Raw genomic sequence first — 17,737 nt, forward strand, 5'->3', positions numbered from 1 at the left:
TCTTCTTCTGGAGCCAACCATGTAACTCCTTTCCCAATCCTGTTAGGGGTCACAATGACCCACCACTCACTCACCTTGCACTTGAAGACATCTTTGGTGAACTTCACATATAATGCCAGTATATTATTTCCCTTAAAGACAGCAACTGGCCCAGAACACACTGGTCAGACGACCTGGGGTGATACTGGGCCAAACCTAATGGAAGTTCTTAGCTTAAATACTTACTTATGATCTTATTAATGTCACTAGCTATATTACCAGTATTCTGCCTATTTTACAAGATTACTGTTTCTTGCATTACCAAGTGTGTGACTAAGCCTGCAATAAAATTAATGATGATTAGCCAACGTGAAACGATTGACCAAACTTACAGTTCTATAAGACCAACGATTATGATCGTATAGCTCTAGATATGGGAAGAAGCAACAAGAAGCAACCTTTGGGGTTTCCCTGGTGGCGCACTGGTTAAGAAGCCACCCGCCAATGCAGGGGACACAGGTTCGAGCCCTGGTCTAGGAAGATCCCACATGCCGCGGAGCAAGTAAGCTCGTGCGCCACAACTACTGAGCCTGCGCTCTAGAGCCCGCGAGCCACAACTACCGAGTCTGTGTGCCACAACTACTGAAGCCTGCGTGCCTAGAGCCCGTGCTCCTCAATAAGAGAAGCCCGCGAACCGCAACGAAGAGTAGCCCCTGCTCGCCACAACTAGAGAAAGCCTGTGCACAGCAATAAAGACCCAACGCAGCCAAAAATAAATAATTAAAAAAATTTTTTTTAAAAAAAGAAGGAAACTTTTCCTGGAGCATAACAGACTACTAAGATAGGTGGTCCAGAGACTTTTCGCTACTGTTAACAGGGCCTAGTCCACTAACAGCACACTGAGTGGCCTATCAACAAAATCTTCCCCTGGCCTGGGAATGAGCATTCTTAACGCAGTGGGACAGACTGGTCACGAAATGCCTCCCAAACCTTGGCTGAAATTACAACCGAAAGGGAAGGGACTGCAGAATAAAGAATCCTGCCCACTATCCAGTTCAACAAGAATCAAATCATTAGCCACTGTAGTTGCTGACTTACAATATACCCTGAAAGGAATTCAGGGCAAAGATCAGGATGAAGTACTCCATGCCCTCAGAAAAATGACAGAACTGACCCTCAGAGAGATATTATATTTTCTGTATAAATCTTTTATCCTTGCACCTTCCCACACTTAGAAAGGCACTAACAGCATTAATTAAGAAGTCATTCCTCATGACTAGCAGCCACCTTCTGCTGAGATGTGAGCTCGACTGCACGCACCCCCTGTGCAACAATCACATATATTTGGGCCTCCCCCTCTACCTCTTCAGAACAGTTCTCAGAGCTCTCGGAGAGGCTGTGTCCGGGTTATAATCCTCAGTCTGACTTGAATAAAATTTTCCATTTCCTTCTTAGATTGACTACCGATCAGTTTTTTCATCGGCATCCTCAAAGCTTTTAGAATGTCAGGTTTGAGCAAAAACACAAAGGTTTATCTAATGAGTGACACTCCCCAGAAAAGCACCTCAAAAACATCTTACAGCTGGATCCAGGGTAGCCGAAACTTTTTCATAGGCAACAGGCAAGAGCACTGGAGTAGGAGGTGGGTTCAAGAGACCTGGCAGCTCACTGTGATGTCAGCACAGAGCCACTGACCTCAGGCAAGTCACTGCCCCTCTACGTTTTCCACTTTACAGCTGGACGACCTGACGATCACATGGCCTCGGATGATCTTCTCACTGAGAATTTTCAGGCCTAACTAAATGTGATAGTTTGGGAGACAGTTTCATTTCAGGAAAAAAACAAAGGTTTCATTAAGCAATTCTTTGGTTTTCTTTTCTCTTTCTACCTTTATGATTCTCACTGCTCCTAGGCATATCTGTAAGAGAGGCCACAGGCACAAAAAGAAAGTGAAGCTCAGTTAATTTTGCTGCATTTGCGGCTCTGGCGAAGCACTGGGCAGAGAAAAGGAATCAAATGACTAAAACTGGATTTGGGGCTTATCGGTGGCAGCCAGCCAGCGAGCCAGTTTCTAGATACTGCACTCAACCTGGTCAACCAGTTACAAGAAAATTAGCAGAAAAAGAAAACATTTTTTTTTTTTTGCAGTACGCGGGCCTCTCACTGCTGTGGCCTCTCCCGTTGCGGAGCACAGGCTCCGGACGCGCAGGCTCAGCGGCCATGGCTCACGGGCCCAGCTGCTCCGCAGCATGTGGGATCTTCCCGGATCGGGTCACGAACCCGTGTCCCCTGCATCGGCAGGCGGACTCCCAACCACTGCGCCACCAGGGAAGCCCAAGAAAACACATTTTTAAAGGTCTCAGTAGAAGTAAGCCCACTAAATGTTAAGTGATCATCTCATGGGAGCAGGATGGACAAAAACCAGTTTATCTTTTGCTGTTAAGTCTGAATACATACACGCTTACTTTTTTTGTAATTTAAACTTATGATTAGTTTTTTTAAGCTTAAAAGAGGGGGGAAATTCTTTCTACCTCACTCTTAGTTATTTTTTGAGCCACACATCCTAACTTTGGCTGGTCACACACCTACATGTCTGAGCGGTTAGCGGGGAACTAACAAACGTCACCCCTTCACCCCTAACAAATGTCTCTTTCAGTGGGAAAAACCTAATCATGGACTTGAAGAACTAAAAGTAAGTCACCAAGTGATTTTTTTAAGCCAGCCAAAACATCCCTCCTTCATTCAAGGCCCTAAACCCAAAGGGACTTGCTAGACACAGTTTAAGCTTCTGGACAAAATGTACTTTGTGATTGAACAGTACTGTTCTCCTTAGAAGAGACCTGTTTTGCCACGAAAGCGGCATGTTTTCAACAGCCTGCCTTCTGGAGGGTCTTCGGGGGCCCGTTTCACGGGATTTGGCCTGGATTTCACAAAGGCTCCTGAAAGGTGGCTTCGCGGGTCGCAGAGCCCCCGGCCCCGCCCCCGACCTCAGACTCCGCCCCCGGCCCTCGTCACCCGACCGCGTCCGCGAAGCCCTCCCTCCCTCACGCCCGCCCCGGCGCGCCGCCGACACCGACCTGATGACACTGATGTGGAACTGGTCCTCGCGAAGGCCCCGCCAGGCGCCGGACAGGAACTCCTTGCACCACAGATAGGCCCTGCGCCGCGTCCTGGGCTCGGGCTGATCGTCGGCCGGCGGCGGCGGGGGCAGCGGCAGCGGCGGCGGCGGCGGGGGCAGCGCGAGCTGCGGCTGCCGCCCGCCCAGCTGCTTGGGCTCGAGGTCACTGGCGGCGTCGCGCTGCTGCCCCACGCCGGGCGCCGGGGTCGCGCTGCCGCTGCCGCAGCTCAGCAGCAGCCCGAGCGGCGAGGGCTCCGCCTCGCTCCCGTTGCAGAACTTGGTCTTCATGCCGGGCAGGCGGCCGAGGAGGCGCGGTCGGCCGCAACACGAGAGCGCGAGGCTCAGGATCCGGCTGGACGCCCCCCTCACGGAGACCGGGCGCGGAGGCCGCTCGCCCGCTCGCTGACGGGCAGGCCGGGGGCGGCAGCGGTTGGGGGGCCGGCGGGCGGTCGCGGGGCGGCGGCGGCGGCGGCGTGGAAGCGGCAAGCGGCGGGCGACGGCGGCGCTCGGCTGATTCTGCTGGCCGTGGCGCTCGCTCCTGTACTGCCGCCGCACGAGGAGCGCCGGCCGCGTCACAGCCCGCCCTCGCGCTCGCCGCTGATTGGCCGCCGTCCGTCGGCCTGGCGCATCACAACCGCCTCCGCCTTCGCCACGCCGCCTCCCCATTGGCTGCGGCAGCACACGGCCTCCCCCCGCTGTCTCGTTTCCTGCGGCCTGGGGAGGCGGGGCCTCGAGGGGGCGGAGCGTCGAGCCGGTGCTGGGGTCGCGAGGATGGAGAAAGCTAGCGAGGCGGGGGGGGGGGCTCCCCGGGGTGGGGGGGCTCCCCGAGTGGGGGCGGGGGCTGCGCGGCCCTTGAACCTCGGGGGAGCCAGAACTTGGCTTTGGTGGCCGAAACTTTGTTTGACCCCTCGAATCCTGCAGGACATCAGAGGCCGGGGCCTGGCAGCAGGCAGTTAGGAAGCCGGTCCCTGGAGGCTGGCTTCTCTTTCCGCATGACCTTGGGCGAGGCACCTCCTTCTGCAGCTCCGTGCGTGTGTTTTTATAACACTTCCCAGCGTCGGCTTAGCTCCCTGCGAGGCGCGGCCACGCCCCGTCCAAGCTGGAGCCTGAGAAATTATTGTCCCCGGGTCACGCCCGAAAGGGGGAAGAAGCGACTGGTTCAAGGCCGCACAGCTGGCCGCGGAGCCCTCTGAAGCCTCCTGCAGCCTCAGTTTCCCTGTCCGTGGTGCTGAGGATGCCAGGGCCTAGAGGCTCGGGGCGGGCGGAGCGGCATCCCCGCAGCCGCCCTGAGTACTGGCCAAAGGTGAGTGCCACGGGGCTGCTGGCTTTGTGGGTGCCGCCCCGCCCCCCCCACGCTGGAGGCAGCCCCGTGACTGTGTGTAACGCACCTTTGCCCGCGGAGGGGAGGCAAGGGCCCCTGCTCGCATCTACCACATTTACTGCCCCATGTCCCTCACTCCTCTCACCCCGCCGCCCCAATCCTTTCCGAAAGCATTTGGAGTATGGATAAATTTTTAAATTACAGATCCTGTTTTTACCGGGCATGAGCTGGGACAAGAGGGTTCCCTGGCTGCTTAGGAAATTCAGCGCCTGGCATGCAGGAAATGGCTTCTACGTGGGGATTTCACAGTCTTCGGGAAGAAAACATCTCTCTTTAGCAGTGTGCACTTGGCTGAACTTGCTCCAAGAAAAATGCGCTCATTGAACAAAAGGATTATGATGAAAGGGGACTTTTGTCAAGGCAGCTGTGGAGGTGGGCCTGGACATTGAACTGGAGGGAGCTGGGAGCCATCCAGCATGGAGGAGGGGGCAGAGTAGGAGTCCCATTGGATGTTGGAAAAGCTGAGAAATCAAGGTCTCCAGTCAGGCCATTTAGATAAGGGAGCCAAGGACTTTGTCTAAAAATACCAGCCCTCAGATGGTGGGGCTGTGTCTACGTTCTGCCCAGGTGACAGGCCTTTATCGCAGTGTCCCGTGACAGCAGCCTGGTAATCCCAGAGGAATGCCAGAAACCTGGCCAGGAGGAAGGGGCACAGGAAGTAGGGGTTGAGCCTCTGTCGTTTCAAGCCTGGTTTAGGCTACTAGAACCCACAGACCCCTTTATGGGATCGCAGTTCCCTGTGGGAATAAAAAATTGCCTCATTAAAAGTGTTGGAAAGTTATATCTGTTACTGCTTCCATTTAATGGATATGAAGACTGAGTCCTGCGGAGGCTGAACAACTCAGGTGAGGCCCCTTGGCTAAGGTGAGGAGCCAGGCAGGTGTCCTGGCTCCTTTGTGTGAAGAACACCATGTCCATATGGACAAAACTTCCCTCCCCTACAGTCAAACTAAAGTCCTGGACTGAGCTCTCAATGGCCCGTCCTTGGCCTGGCCAGTCAGGGCCCACCCTTAGCACCGGCGTGATCAATTCCATGCAACACCTCCGAAGCAGAAACTGAGGAGCTTGGCGTATAGTAATGCTAAAATATTAGGTTTTACATTAGGGGTGTTTGAGCTAGTTGAGAAGGCATCTCTACCAGGCAGTCAGGAGCCTCAGGCTGCTTACCTCTGCAAGGGGCATAATAATATCAACTTTCCAGAGTCATCTGTGATGGTGTATACAGCACACGGTAGGTGCTCAGGAAAAGTGCCAGGCATATCACCACCCGAAGGAGAAATCCAGAAAGGTAAATATGCCCATGACCCTTGAGGTAGCAACCCCATTCTCAAGACTTCCTCCCAAGAAAAGAAGTCATTGACAGCAAAAAGCCCTGTGCATAAAACTGGCCATCACCGTGTTCTCTCACTGAAGAAAGCTGGAAATAACCTAAATGTTTGTCTAGTGCCCTGGACTGGGCTAGAAAGGATGTTGGTGTATCAGACAGCAGTGAAGTTGGTAAGCAGGGTTCATTTTCCACACATTTCTCAAGTGCCTTCAGTGTGCCAGCCAGAGGACTTGGCAGTACTGGGCAGTGAGGAAACCAGCTATGCCTGGCCCCTGCTCCAATCTGGACTAGCAGTACTGCCCACCCCACGCCACCCTCTCCCTCTCCCCTCACCCTTGTTAGTTGCTCTATTGTGTATTGTCTGTGTCCCCACCGGACTGCAACCTCCAGGAAAGCAGGGACCTAAGTGTCTAGTTCTCCATCACAGTGCCCAGCAGGCCCTGAGGTTTGTAGGCCCTCGGTAGTATTTGCTGAACAAATGAAGTCCTGGCTCAGCACTTCCTAACTGTATGACTCTGGGTTGAGCCTCAGTTTCCTCAGCTGTAACATGGGGGTTATAATCCGCAGGGCACAGGGTTGTTGTGAGGGAGAGCGAGAGGACGTACAGGAAGTGTGCGGCGAGCAGGACCCCCCGCCCCGTATTGTTACGTGCAACGTGCTGCATGGCGTGGCTTCTCGGCCAGCAGCTGGCATTCGGTGATGAATAATGCACACACTTGTAGCAACTCAGCCTCGGAAGACAATGTCATATGAGAAAAGAATGCAAACTGGAATGTACATTCTGATGACCAAAATGTGATCATGTGTGCACAGCTGGACGAAGCTTGGAGAGAAATTTGCTATGGCAGCCACTGGTGCTGGAGAGAGTGTGTTCCAAGTGTAAAATCTTTTCTTCTAGGACATCGGAAAAAATTGTCCAAAAGCTCCTTGATGCTGAATTCTGAGAGCAGACACACGGTGTGGGTGATGTGCCTTGGACAGCTTAGAGGCGGGAGATTGGGGGGTCCCTGTCCAGTCTCTGACATTCCTGCAGACTGGTTCCTCTGGTCTGGCCTGAGGAACCTGGCAGAGGAGTCACCAGGGCCACTGGGCAGACCAGGGGCCTCCCCCAAGGAACAAAGGGATCCACTCAGGGGCCCCAGCCCTGCCACCAGCTCCAGCAGCAAGGCCTGTTCCTAGGAAAGGCTTTGTGCGTCTACCTCCCCTCAAAAGAGAGGGGCCACTTGTCAGGCACTTGGTACGAGCGGGACCTGTGCAAGCCCCTTACTTGTATCCAGCATCTTTGAACTTTCACTGCCAGCAGTGTGGTGAGTGTAATTAGCACTTCGTCTCTCAGGTGCGATGGTTTACCAGGAGGTAAAACCATTTGTCCAAGGCAGGCAGCTAGTAAGGACAGGACCCAGGACCCACCCAGGACTCTGCTCTCTGAATGTAGGAGAACCCCATCCTTCTGCACCAAAAACACCTTTGACCCAGAAAGTCCAAGGCACTTGGCACAGTGGGAGTTCCCTAGAGGGCTGGAGAAGGACAGCCCTGTGTCTGTGGACAGCTGGGACTTTTCCATTCTTTGAGGCTCCTAGCACTTTCAAAAATGAAGAAATGCAGGCATAACTTGTTTTATTGCTCCTCACTAATACATATTTTCCAAATGGAAGGTTTGTGGCAACCCTGCATAGAGCAAGTCCATTGGTAGCATTTTTCCAACAGCATTTGTTCACTTCATGTCTGTGTCACGTTTTGGTAATGTTGGCAGTATTTCAAACTTTTATTATATTTGCACTGTGATCTGTGATCAGTGATCTTTGATGTTTTTGTGGACAAAAAATATTGCCCGCTATTTCAGTAAGGACAGCTGTGCTCACCACCCCCTCCCAGGCTACACTCAAGACCCGGCACCCCAACTTAAGCTCTGAGCCTTAAAATATTAATGTGAGCTCAGAGAGATCAATGGACTGAAATCCTACCTGCTCAAGATTGGGTTACAAAGCAGAAACACAGATGTAGAGAACAAACGTATGGACACCAAGCGGGGGTGGGGGAGGTGAATTGGGAGATTGGGATTGACATATATATACTTACATGTATAAAATAGATAACTAATAAGAACCTGCTGTATAAAAAAAAAAAGAAAAAAAAGATTGGGTTACAGCCCTGCCAGCAGTGTGACATGGAACTGGGCCCCTTCACTCAGTGCCTGGGTTTGGCCCCAGTCCAGGCTGCTCTGTCAGCTAGAGACTTGGCAGGCCAGCAGCTTCCAGAGGTCTCAGCCTTTCTCAGAGGCAGCCTTCTACCATACACCTAGCCTCAATGCTTCAAGGCCACAGGTAGGACCTAGGGCCCAGAGAGTTTAATGAAAGCAGGTGACTTGTATGCCCATGCGTCCGGTGGATGGGACAGGCCCTCGCCCCATACCCCATATGCAGGTATCCTGAGTATATAGCATTAGACGTAAAAACCTGTCTTTGGAACTTTTGCCTCCACCAACTGTGTGACCTAGGACAAGTTACCTACCCCTCTATACCAGATGGAGATAATTGTTCCTACCCTGCAAGTTTGTTGGGGGGAGTCACGGAAGCCAGCAGGGAAAGGGCTGGGCTCAAAGTCAAGGACACACAAAGGGTAGCTGTGCCCTTCTACTGATTGTTCTCTGGATTCCCAGAGACTGGCAGAGAGCAGCCATCATCTGTTGTTAGTAAGAGTGGCCCTGCAGCAACTCATCCCAAGTACCATGAGGGAAGCAAAGCCTGCAGGAACTCTGGCGATGCAGGGCCTCCCAGAAGTCTACCAGGGCCTGGGGACTTTTCCATTCTTTGAGGCTCCTAGCACTTTCAAAAATGAAGAAATGCAGGCATAACTTGTTTTATTGCTCTTCACAAATACATTTTTCCCAAATGGAAGGTTTGTGGCAACCCTGCACGGAGCAAGTCTATTGGTAGCATTTTTCCAACAGCATTTGTTCACTTCATGTCTGTGTCACGTTTTGGTAATCTTGGCAATATTTCAAACTTTTATTATTATTATTATATTTGCCACTGTGATCTGTGATCAGTGATCTTTGATGTTTTTGTGGACAAAAAATATTGCCCGCTATTTCAGTAAAAAAACAAATGCTGTGGCCATCAAGCCATCAACCACTGCAGCCGTCCCCTTGCATCACACTGTGAGGGGAATTCAGGATGGAGAATAACAGGATACTGGCCTTAGATAGCTAAGATGCCTGTCAAAGGAATGATTTCAACACGCCAGTCTCTTGCATCTTCCCGCACAGAGAAAAGCACTAAAATCATTAACTTGAGATGTCTGGTTTTTGTGATTAGCAGTAATCTTTTGATGTTTGACTATAAGTTTGTTTTTTTTTTTTCCCAACAAAAAAATCCTATATATCCCGGCTCCTTCCTTACCTCTTTGGAATGTTTCTTCAGAGCTATCTGAGAGGCTGTTTCCCAGACTGTAGTCCTCAGGAAGGTCCCCAAATGAAACATAACTCAGCTCTTAGGTTGTGCATTTTTTCAGTTGACCTTATACTTATACTGCAAAAAGTTTACCGCTCAGAGAAGGCTCAGATGATGGTTAGCATTTTCTAGCAATAAAGTATTTTTAAAAGTATGTGGATGAAGGATGTCACCTGCCATATTAGTGAACAAAGGATGTTGTGGCTGTCAAACCATCAGCCATTGCAGCTGCACCCAACGGTGCACTCTGAGGGGATTCAGGATGGGAGAGAATAGGATGCTGGCCCTAGAGAGGTAAGGTGCATATCAAAGAAATTACTTCAGTGAGCCCAGACTCTTACATCTTCCCATACACAGAAAAGCGCCAAATTCATTAACTTGAGATGTCTGATTTTCTTTAATTAACAGTAATCCTTTAATGTTCTGACTACCTGGTTTTTGTTGCAAAAATCCCTATATATCCTGGTTCCTCCCTTACTTCTTTGGAGCGATTTCTCCAAGCTGTCAGAATGTCCTCCCAATAAAACGTAATTCTCAACTTTTAAGCTGTGCGTTTTTTTTTCAGTTGACAGGGTGTACACTGTTTTTTTAGACATAATGCTACTGCATACTTAATAGACTACAGTATACTGTAAACATAACTTTTATATGCACTAGGAAACCAAAAAACTCATGTGACTCACTTTATTGCGATATTCGCTTTATTGAGGTGGTCTGGAACCCAACCTGCAATATTTCCAAGGCATGCTGGTACCTCAACGTAATTATCAAAACTGGGGCATATTTGAAACACTGAATTTGAACGAATCAATGCTTTTAACACATATGCAAAGGGTCCTATACAAGATAATTTTACTGTTCACAAGCTAATAGCAGAATTAATCAAAAATAATTATGGTTTTGGGGGAGCACTGAAGTGGTACGGTGTGAAGAACGTTTTCAAGCCTGACCGTGTCTCTCTGATTATCCTTATTTAGAAATGACACCAGAAATCTAAATCTGAGGCCCTAGGGCACAGGAGGCCCTCCTGGGGCCCCAGTGGTAGACCCTGATAACGACTGTCCATCACTGTCCTGCAGTGATCCCTGGGGCACCCCTGAGTGCATTTCCTGTGTCCCCACAGCAGAGCCTTCCCAAGTCACCTTCCAATTTTGGTGAAAACCTGTCCCGTGGTTTTGTGCCCTACATGCCTTACTTTTATTTTATTTATTTATTTATTTATTTCAATTTTGGTGAAAACCTGTCCCGTGGTTTTGTGCCCTACATGCCTTACTTTTATTTTATTTTATTTTATTTATTTTTGGTTGCATTGGGTCTCCGTTGCTGTGCGCGGGCTTTCTCTAGTTGCGGCGAGCGGGAGCTACTCTTCGTAGCGGTGCACAGGCTTCTCATTGCAGTGGCTTCTCTTGTTGCGGAGCACGGGCTCTAGGCACGCGGACTTCAGTAGTTGTGGCTCGTGGGCTCAGTAGTTGTGGCTCACAGGCTCTAGAGCGCAGGCTCAGTAGTTGTGGCACACAGGCTTAGTTGGTCTGTGGCATGTGGGATCTTCCTGGACCAGGGCTCGAACCTGTGTCCCCTGCATTGGCAAGAGGATTCTTAACCACTGTGCCACCAGGGTAGTCCCTGCTTTACTTTTTTATAACACAATAAATGCAGTTTTTAAAAGATCCCTGTTATGATGGAAGTCACACTGTGGGGACCAGACTCCTGGGCTAGCAGTCGGGAAACCTTTGTTCAGGAACTGCACCCCACTGGACTACTTTCTCCTTAGTCAGCCCTGGGCCCTGCAGGCTGGACTTGTGTCAGGTGGCCTTGGGATTACTCTCCTCTCTGTGGAGAAAAACGAGCAGGACCCAAGGGCCCCGTGAGCAGATGTGTAAGCTGAGGCCCAGGGGCACAGGAAGGAGGCAGTGGTTCTGCTTACCCAGGATGCCATGGCCGGCGCTGGGCCATCCCCACCCCGCATTCTCCAAGCTCAGGATCTGGCCCCTTCCTCCTGGGAGGAGATACCCTCGCCTGGATGCCCTGAGCTCTATCCCCAGCACCCTCCTTAGTGACCAGCTTGGAAGCAAGGGAGCTGGCAGCCCCCAACTCCCACCCTGGTCTGAAGAAGCCTCCCAGAGGTGGGGCCCCCTGGCAACCCTCTGTGTGACCTTGGCCAGTACCAGAGCTTCTCAGGAGGCCGTCTAACAGGGCAGAGGGAGGGTTGGTGTCAGGGAGGGGGACACGCGAATGAAGAAGGGGGAAGATGGTTTTGGAATCCACCAGGTTCTGGGAAGCAGTGGGCGTACCCACCACTCCCAGCCCAGCTGCCAGGCCAAATTCCAAGGCCAGGGGTTGCTCCTGGGGAAAGGAATCCGGCCGGTTGGGATTCCTGCGCCCCTCCGCTGTCGGTGAGAGGGCGCTGCGCCGAGGGTCAGGTGGGGGGCGTCTGGGGGCGCCTCAGACGTGCCTCTGCGGCAGGGTCTCAGGGGGGCGTCCCAGCTGGACCGCTGGGCCTCCCTGCTCTACAAGCCCCCTTCCTGCGCTTGGGACCCGGTGGGAGCTGCTCCGGTGTTCGGTTAGGAGAGCTAAAGCCTTTTCCGGTTTCCTCCAACAGGCTTGATGAAGCCGCTTTTGCAATTAGAGCTTTTATTACCACGATAACAGCAAGGCACCGCCCGAAGCTGCGGCGCCAGCCTGGCCGGGGGAGGGTGCGGGGGAGGGCTCTTGGGCCGAGAGCAGCTCGAGACTTGGGACAGAACAAAGGTTCCGGTTCCCCGAAGGCACGCGTGATCCTGGTAGCAGCGATGGGTCAGCAGATCCTCCCAGGAAGCCAGGCCTCCAGACTGAGGCCAAGGACCCACACAGCCCTCCCCCAAAGCCCCACACCACTGGCCCTCCTGCCGTGAGACTCCTCACCCTCTCCTGGGCTGGCCACTGTGTCTACCGACCCCTCGGTCCATCTTCCTCTTTCAGTGGCTGCCGTGAATGAATGGGCTGGGATTCCCAAGGCAGTGGGAACAATTTGAGTCGCTACCTCATATGGTTGTTAGAGGATTAAATGAGTGAATAGTTACAAAGAGCTTCCAGCCGAGCCTGACCCACAGCTGGAGGGTGAAAGGAGAAAGAACACTGTGCTCCTGGTCTCTTGTCCACCCGTCCCCCTCACTGACCCATACACGTGGCCCTGCACTGTCTCACCACCAGAAACAACCCAGTCCTGAAATGCATTTCCAGCAACCTAGTTTGCATCCACCAGCTCCTATCTGAGTTTAGGGCGCTCCGCTGGGACCTTTCCTGGCTACCATTTCTGACCCTTTTTAACCCTCTGTTCAAGCTGTAATTACCACTTTCTCCCCTCCAGCCTTCCCTTCTCCCCACCCCCAGTGTAGATTCCACGCCCTCATAAACACGCCTGCCCCTCATGGCAGAGACTCCATGAGTACTTCCTCTACACAGGTGCCCTTCTCCTTCCTGGGAACACAGGACGACCACATATCCCCGTCCTCCACCCCCTTGCAATGGGCTAGGACCACGTGACTCCTTGTGTGGGTCCCTTCTCCCTCCTGTGAGAGCCTCTTTGCCCTCCTGCTTCCCTGATTCCAAGGGAAGAAGCCAAGGCAGCGGCACTCGTTGCAAAGTACCTGGTTCCCTGAACCCACCATTCCCACCACATGAATGAACTAAGACACACACAGAGGTCAAACGTGTCCCTTCAGGGCCAAGGAGGTTAAATATTTGATATGCCTTCCTCACACCTTCTTTCCCACTCTCAGACCTAGGGAGCTGAGAGTGAAAACAACAGCATGGAAAGAAGGAGGGAAACTGAGTGACCATGTGGAGGAGAGACGCCTGACCAAGAAAAAAACAGGCTTTTATGTGAGCTGGAAGCAAAGCTTTGTGCTATTTAGCCAGGGTGATTTGAGGGCTCTTTGTTTTAGCAGCTGGCCTATCCTAGCACATCACTCTCTTCCTCTCTTACATCCACCTGGCAAACCCCCACCTTAGGCAAACCCAACTGGCTCCTCTCCACCTGCCCTTCTCAACTGCCCCTGAAAAGGCTGAATATTCCAGAGGAACATCCCGTGACTGGTTCAACTGTTTTTCCTTTCAATTCATGACCATGTGCCCAGTGGGGTCCTCACACCGTCCTACTGCCTATCCTAGGAAGTTGGTCTTTCTCATCTGAGATGACCAACTTTGCCATCTTAAACATTTTTAAGTGCACGGTTCAGTAGCATTAAGTAAATTCATATTGTTGTGCAACCAATTTCTGGAACTCTTTTCATCCTGCAGAACTGAAACTCTGTAACCATTAAACAACAACTCCCTGTTCCTTCCCCCATCTGGCCCCTGGAAAGCACCATTCTACTGTCTGTCTCAATGAATTTGTCTAGTCTAGGGACCTCTTATAAGTGGAACTATGCAATACGTGTCCTTTCACGTCTGGCCTATTTTATTCAGCACAGTGTCTCTGAGGTTCATCCGTGTTACAACATATGTCAGAATTTTATCCTTTTTAGACCGAAAAATATCCCGTTGTATGGATAGACCATGTGTTGTTGTTTAATGTTTATTTATTTTGGCTGCACCAGGTCTTCGTTGTGGCATGCGGGCTCTTAGTTGCAGCATGCATGCGGGATCTAGTTACCTGCCAGGGATCGAACCCAGGCCCCCTGCATTGGGAGCGTGGAGTCCTACCCACTGGGCCACCAGGGAAGTCCCTGTTAGACCACGTTTTAAAAATTCATTCATCTGTTGATGGACACTGGTTGTTACCACCTTTTAGCTATTGTGAATTATGCTCCAGGAACGCTAGTGCCCACATATCTGTTCAAGTCCCTACTTTCAATTCTTTGGGGGATGTTCTGCAAAGTGGAACTAGTGGATCAAATGGTAATTCTCCATTTAGTTTTTTGAGGAACCACATACTGTTTTCTAATTTTTTTTTTTTTTTTTTTTTTTTTTTTTTTTTGCGGTACACGGGCCTCTCACTGTTGTGGCCTCTCCCATTGCGGAGCAACAGGCTCCGGACGTGCAGGCTCAGCAGCCATGGCTCGCGGGCACAGCCGCTCCGCGGCATGTGGGATCTTCCCGGATCGGGGCACGAACCCGTGTCCCCTGCATCAGCAGGCGGACTCTCAACCACTGCGCCACCAGGGAAGCCCCTGTTTTCTGATTTTTGAATTTTATTCTATTTATTTTTTTAAACAGCAGGTTCTTATTAGTTATCCATTTTATACATATGAGTGTATACATGTCAATCCCAATCTCCCAATTCATCACACCACCACCACCACCCCGCCACTTTCCCCCCTTGGTGTCCATACGTTTGTTCTCTACATCTGTGTCTCTATTTCTGCCCTGCACACCAGTTCATCTGCACCATTTTTCTAGGTCCACACACTGTTTTCCTCAGCGGCTGTACCATGTCACATTCCCTCTCTGCACAAGGGTTCTGCTTTCTCCACTTCTTCACCAACACTTAATTCTTTTCTGTTTTGTTTCCTTTTTTACAATAGGCATCCTAATGGGTGTGAAGTGGTATCTCCTGGTAGTTTTTTTTTGGCCACGCTGCAGTTTGTGGGATCTTAATTGCCTGGACAGGGATTGAACCCGCGCCCTCGGCAGTGAAAGCCTGGAGTCCTAACCACTGGACCACCAGGGAATTCCCTCTCCTGGTAGTTTTGATCTGCATCTCCCTAATGATTAGTGAGGTTAAGCATCTTTTCATGAACTCATTGGCCATTTCATATCTGTTAAAGCTTTTCGTAGCAAAGTATAACAAGCATAACACAGTACCCAGTCTCTCCCTCCATTACCTTCTCCCAAATTTCATCTTAGACACTGCTTGTGATGAGATTCTCCCCGCTATTATTGGTCACCTCCAGCTTGGGGTAGTCCCCAGAGCTCTTCGCTCATACCTCTCAGGGTCAGGAGGCTTGGGGGGGCAGTTTGCCTTCGTTCTACTTCCTTCAGTCTCTCCCGCCTTTTCTTCTTCCAGGGATCTCAAGCCACATGTCCAGGACTGAGCTCTGATCCCCACATTCTGAAAGCCCCTGCTGGACTCAGAAACCACCAACTGCCTGGATCCCTCTGAGGCAGCGTCATCAGCTTGGGTACCGTTCTTTCTGCCCCCGGGAATCCCTGGTAATCACACCTCTGTCTCTTTTTTTTTTTTTTTTTTAGCTGCATTGGGTCTTCATTGCTGCGCCGGTGCTTTCTCTAGTTGCAGTGAACGGGGGCTACTCTTCGTTGAAACGTGCGGGCTTCTCATTGCAGTGGCTTCTCTTGTTGCAGAGCACAGGCTCTAGGTGCTGCAGGCTTCAGTAGCTGCAACACGCATGCTCAGTAGTTGCACTGCGTGGGCTCTAGTGCACAGACTCAGTAGCTGTGGCGCACGGGCTTAGTTGCTCTGCGGCATGTGGGGTCTTCCCAGACCAGGGCTCGAACCCGTGTCCCCTGCATTGGCAGGCGGATTCTTAACCACTGCGCCACCAAGGAAGTCGCCACACCTCTGTCTTAGGGAGAGGCAGGCGGGGGTTTTTGCCCCGAATTGATGCTCTACCCCAACCTCCCGCTCTTCTTTCTCCAGGTGGTACCTGGTTCCTCCCTGGGCTCCTTCTCTGTTTGAAGGGGGTGCGGCCACCCCGCCCTTCTCCCCATCCTCACCCCCTCTCCCCTCCCCGTTGCTTCCTTTCCCCAAAGAGGGAAATTCCAATCCTATAAAAGACAAAGCTCCTTTTTATTTAAAATGGATTTTTTTCTTTCTTTTTTTTTTTTTGTGGTACGTGTGCCTCTCAGTGCTGTGGCCTCTCCCGTTGCAGAGCACAGGCTCCGGATGCGCAGGCTCAGCGGCCATGGCTCACGGGCCCAGCTGCTCCGCGGCATGTGGGATCTTCCAGGATCGGGGCACGAACCCACGTCCCCTGCATCGGCAGGCAGACTCTCAACCACTGCGCCACCAGGGAAGCCCGGATTTTTTTCTTGATCAAAAAAATTAATACAAGTTTATTGCAGAAAATTTGGGAAATCCTAAAAAGAAAAATGTTTAAATCCTACAAGCAGAGATCACCGTGGCCACTGGGGCTTTGCTGCATTTCCTCCCAATGTCTCTGGGTTTATGGCTTTTGGATAATTTTGTATCCTGCCTCTTTTTTTCCTTAAAATTATACTGTTCATCAAAAAAAGTAGAGACATTAATGAACGGATAGAGGGGTGGACAGATGGCTAGAGATATGATCAGGCAATTATAGGAAAATGTGAATTGTGGCATCCAGGTGGAGCAAATATGGGACTCACTGAACAATTCTTTCAAATTGTCTGTAGGTGTGAAATTGTTCGTAACAAAGTGTTGAGAAACAATCAGATTGCGAGCATACATGTATCTTAGGAAGCAGTAATGACACTCCTGGATATATACCTGATAGAAATGAGTGCTTATGTCCACACCAGATGTGCATGAGCGATGCCCAGCAAATAGCCCCAAACAGGAAACAACCCAAATGTCCAACACAAGTAGAATGTATAAACAGATTGTGGTATATTCACACAATTGAATAGTACACACAACACTGTGAAGGAATCTCATGGACATAACATGGGGTGCGACGAGACAGACGAAAGAGTACCCACTGTTTGATCCCATTTATAAGAGGTTCTAGAACAGTGTATGATAGAACAGAATCCATGATAGACGTCAGGATCATGATTTCCTTTCGGGAAGTATTGTTTGGGAGGGGACACTTCTGGGGGCTGGAAATGTCCTAGGTTTTGAGCTGGGTGGTAGTTACACAGGTGTGTATCTTGTCCAAAAACGATTGAGTGGTATCTTAAAATTTGTGGACTGTACGTAAATCGTGGACTGTACGTAACTCGTGGACTGTACGTAAAGTATACTCTTCAGCGGAAACATTTATCATCAGCGTTCTCCCTGTTCTTTGAAGATACCAGCTTCAGTGGCTACACATTTTCCCATCCATGGATGTGTCCCTGTTCACTCTCACGCGCCACACACCTCCCCCCAGAGCAGATGTGAGAGCCGCAGCCCCGCAGCCACCAGACGCCCCAGGTGGGTCTGCTGGTTTCAGACCACAAACACTGATCAGGTCAACTTAAGAAGTAAAAGAATGGGCGAGGCTGTCAAGAGCCCACAGCCTGGGTTCTGCTCTAGGAGCTGCTGTGGCCGCCACTGACACCATGGATGCCAGACGCCACCAGGGAGGGTGTCAGGGAGGGACGCTGCAGCCATGGCCGCCAGGAAGATTCCCTGTGGTCCCTGATTCTCTATGGAAGAATGACAGGTCAAGACCCTCACAGTGGGGGATTCCGTCCTGCAGAAGCCACAGCGGAGGTGGGGCCGTTAAACAAAGCAGCCCATGGGCTCCTACCCGAATAAATGTCATCTCACCTAACAGCAGCTGGTGTTTGCTGAGTGCTTCCTGGGTACCAGTTTCTACACAGGTTAGAATCCTCACATTAGCCCAGTGGGATGGGTG

General features: G+C 51.1%; 1 protein-coding gene across 4 annotated transcripts in view; it reads right to left on the minus strand.

The window, feature by feature from the left end:
* The window catches only part of CHKA (choline kinase alpha), a 61,663-nt gene extending 57,790 nt beyond the window's left edge, over window positions 1-3,873 (minus strand). For all 4 annotated transcript variants that reach the window (XM_060019428.1, XM_060019431.1, XM_060019429.1 and 1 more), the window contains exon 1: window positions 3,057-3,873. In XM_060019428.1, coding sequence (XP_059875411.1) covers window positions 3,057-3,763 — 707 coding nt within the window. In that variant the 5' untranslated portion in view covers window positions 3,764-3,873. The remainder of the gene's footprint in view (window positions 1-3,056) is intronic.
* Between the last annotated feature and the right edge of the window lie 13,864 nt (window positions 3,874-17,737).

Source organism: Delphinus delphis, chromosome 8 (genome assembly GCF_949987515.2).
Source record: "Delphinus delphis chromosome 8, mDelDel1.2, whole genome shotgun sequence".
NCBI lineage: Eukaryota > Metazoa > Chordata > Mammalia > Artiodactyla > Delphinidae > Delphinus > Delphinus delphis.